This window comes from Chlorella variabilis (assembly GCF_000147415.1).
Source record: "Chlorella variabilis unplaced genomic scaffold CHLNCscaffold_18, whole genome shotgun sequence".
In the NCBI taxonomy this organism is placed as follows: domain Eukaryota; kingdom Viridiplantae; phylum Chlorophyta; class Trebouxiophyceae; order Chlorellales; family Chlorellaceae; genus Chlorella; species Chlorella variabilis.
In genome coordinates, this window is record NW_005435070.1 from 792,442 (window position 1) to 795,860 (window position 3,419).

Below are 3,419 nucleotides of genomic sequence, written 5' to 3' on the forward strand. Positions count from 1 at the left end.
CTTTCCTTCTGGCACCCACCGCGGTCAGCGCTGCGCAGCCTGCATGCAAAGCTATCCAACCATTCAATTTAACTTATTGCAAGCATATGGCACTGCCGTGCGGACAAGCAATCGAGAGGCGAGAAGCGAGGCATGCCAGCGGGCAAAGGCAGCCCGGCTTACCATCCGTGTCGAATGCAGTGCCCGTTGCCAGCTTGATCATGACATCTGCCTGTAACTGAGAGATAACACCTTCTGCCTTCCACAGGTCTATTGCCAAAGCCAGAAACTTGCTGAAATCAATGCCTGCTTTGCCCAGCTCGCCCTTCAGCCGCGACCGCTCGGAGCGGCTGCCGGCGGCGGCGCACCGCTCAGTGAAGAAGTCCTTGAACTCCTCCCAGAACACGATGGAATGGCAAAAGAACTTGATCTCGTGGGAGTAGCCTGACTGAACGGCGATGGCGACGCGCGCCTGTGGATGTGCTTCACAAAACCTTTCCCACGAGTTGAAGCGCGACTTCAGCTGCTTAGCTTGGTTAGCTGCACCGCTCAATAGCGGCGTTGGACCTAGAGCCTTGCTGCCGGACTGGGCACCATGCTCATGTGTGCTCATGGGGGTTGAGTTCGTTGGAAAAGCGTATTACGGTTGCTGGGATGCCAACAGAACAAACGGGAGGGAGAATGATGCATGATTGAGGATGATGTCCCCAATGACCCTCCAGGTGGGGGGCCATCATGCCCATCATGGGGCACATCCTTACCGGGAGGCCTACCTGGGCCTACCCTTTGCAAGCCATTTCCAGCACCAATGAACTCTTTTATGGTATCAAACATGATGTGGGTCGCTCCCTGTTGGCCCAAATGCGATGTGTCTGGCCCAATCAAGTAAATTGAAGTAAAACCGCCAGCAACAGCCGGCGTAGGAAAGTTGGCGTACGATGCATCGCGATGATTTTGTCAAGCCTGCATTTATTTGTTATCCATTATTAGTGCTGATACCTACATATCAAGGTGCCTAGGCACATGCTGTGCATCGCCATTGCCCAGCAGTTGCTTCTTGGGGGGCAGCTAGCGACGGTTTGCGACGGATGCGGCGGAACCCGCACTGAGGTGGTGGTTGCGTTGGTGCACAAGGTGTCGTCACAATCCCTGTCCTGCAGACGACTCTTCACATCTCTGCCTGCGCAGTGCACCCAGCGGCGGATGCCGCCGGCCGCCGGCGACGCGAGGGTACAGCCGTACAATTGCTCATCTCGATTTCAGGACACGCCCCCGAGCTCAAACGGCCATCCATCATTCCCTGGCTGCATCTGGATTGGCTCTGCAGCTGTGTGGCACGCCATGTGGTTTTGGGTGGCCCTGCTTGGCTTGGTGCTGCTGTGGAGGCTGTTTGATGACAGTCGGTAAGGGTGCCATCCGCCACTCTCATTCTGCAGCTGCCTGCGCGTGTCTCGCCAGCCAGAGCAGATTGGCCAGCCATCACCCCGTGCTTCCGATCGCTCGCCTGGCCTGCCACAAGGCCTTGTGCTATGAAGGCAGTGCTACCGATGGCGACCTGCGGCGCCGGCTTGTATTGTCAGGCTGCCGCCGCCGCCGCCGCCACCGGCAGTGCCGTGCCTCTCCACAGCGCCCGCCACCCCTTGCCCCCCCCTGCCTTGCAGAGAGAACAAGAAGCTGCGCAAGGCGGTGCGCGTGCTGCAGGAGGCGGAGGGCAGGGCCGAGTTCCGGTGCCGCCAGGCGCTGGCTCGCCTGCACGAGATCGAGGAGGCCGAGCTGCTGCTGGAGCAGCAGGTGGAGGCCAACAGCGCCACCAAGGACGAGCTGCGGGCGGACATCCAGCGCCTGCAGGGGGAGGTGGAGGAGTTGAGGTGGGCGAGCCTCAGCTCCGCTCTGCCGCCTTGTGGACACCCGCTGATTTGATATGAAGTGATGTGCTGCATCACCTCTGCTCTGGAGGCCCGGCTGGGGTGCGGCTGGCGAGGCAGCTTTGCCACCCCCTGGAGCCTGCCGCTGCCCACCGCATTGCAGGCAGGGCAAGGAGGCGGCGGTTAAGGCGGCGGCGCAGGCTGAGCTGGACGCCAGGCGTGCGCTGGCCAGCCAGGCGATAGGCACCAAGGCGGCGCAGGCGAGCGGCGGTGCCACGCGCTGCCGCAGAGCGATGCGTGGCATGCAGGCGGCTGCTGGGCGTGGTGGCATGGCCCTTGGGAGCCCAGCAGCGGCTTTGCACACGTCCTGTTTTGTTTCTACCCTGGAGACCGTGGGGCGGCCCTCGACGCCTGCAGCGCTGGCCCTCGCCTCATTCCCCGCTGTCTGCAGGAGGCCCAGCGGCTGCAGCGCCTGGCCGAGGCCGACCGTGCCGACGCGCTGGCCGAGCGCGACCAGGCAGTGGCGGCGCGGCAGGCGGCAGACGAGGCGTGCCAGCAGGTGCGGGCGCGGCCCGCCTCGCCTAGCGCTGCACCGCTGCGGCGCCGCCGCTGCGGGGCGCGGAGCAGGCGGGGCCCACATTTCTGTGGCGGCCACGCACCCCTGTCCCTTCCTGTCCCACCGCACCCTCTCTGGCTATCGTCGTCTTTGACGGTGCCGTGCTTGCCACGTGTGGCAAACCCTTGGCGTGCAGGCCATCGATGAGAAGGATCGGTTCCTGGCCCAGAAGAGTGCAGTGGAGGTCGCGGCGGCAGAAAACGATCGGATTCGCGCCGAGGCGGCGGCGGCCGGGGCGGCGCGGGAGGCGGCGGAGCAGCGGCAGCGCGCCGCCGAGGCCGCCCAGGCCGCCGCGCAGGCCGCGCAGCAGCGGGCGGAGGGCGAGGCGCGGGACGCGCGGCAGGCGCAGGCCGCGGCAGAGGCGGCGGCGGCAGAAGCGGCGGCGCGGGAGGAGGCCGCCGAGGCCGCGCCTGCGCAGGCGGCGGCGCATGCGGAGGAGGAGCGGGAGCAGCTGCAGGGGCAGGCCGAGGAGGAGCGGGAGCGGCTTGAGGGCGAGCTGGAGGAGGCTAGGCAGTACGGCAAGCAGGTGGAGGAGCGGCTGCAGGGAGAGGTGGAGGCGGCGCGGGCTGCCGAGGCGCAGGCTGCGGCCGGCCGGCGCGCCGCGGACCAGCGGGCGGCCGACCTGGAGGCTGCTGCTGCGGCTGCGGCGGCAGAGGCACAGGCGGAGGCGGAGGCTGTGGCCAGCGATGTGGCGGCGCAGCTGGAGGTGGCACGGGCCGACCGCGAGCAGCTTCGGCAGCAGGTGGAGGCGCTGGGGCGGGAGCTGCAGGAGGCCGCCTTTGATAAGGACCAGCTGGAGCGGGAGCTGGAGAATGCCGCGGACGAGCGGCGGCAGCTGCAGGAGGATGCCGACGCCGTGCAGGCGCGTGAGGCTGAGCTGGCGGCTGAGCTGGCGGCGGCACGGCAGGCGCGCGACACGGCAGAGGCCGAGCTGGCGGCCGCCAGGGAGCGGGCCGCCG

The 3,419-nt window shown here is 66.5% G+C and overlaps 1 protein-coding gene across 1 annotated transcript in view; it reads left to right on the forward strand.

The window, feature by feature from the left end:
- Positions 1-1,289: 1,289 nt before the first annotated feature.
- Positions 1,290-3,419, forward strand: part of CHLNCDRAFT_58634 (hypothetical protein) — a gene marked incomplete at its 3' end in the record, with an annotated part of 5,106 nt that continues 2,976 nt past the window's right edge. The window contains exons 1-5 of the mRNA XM_005845272.1: positions 1,290-1,382; positions 1,641-1,847; positions 2,008-2,236; positions 2,296-2,403; positions 2,597-3,326. Of these exons, the coding sequence (XP_005845334.1) occupies positions 1,321-1,382; positions 1,641-1,847; positions 2,008-2,236; positions 2,296-2,403; positions 2,597-3,326 (1,336 nt within the window). The 5' untranslated portion in view covers positions 1,290-1,320. The remainder of the gene's footprint in view (positions 1,383-1,640; positions 1,848-2,007; positions 2,237-2,295; positions 2,404-2,596; positions 3,327-3,419) is intronic.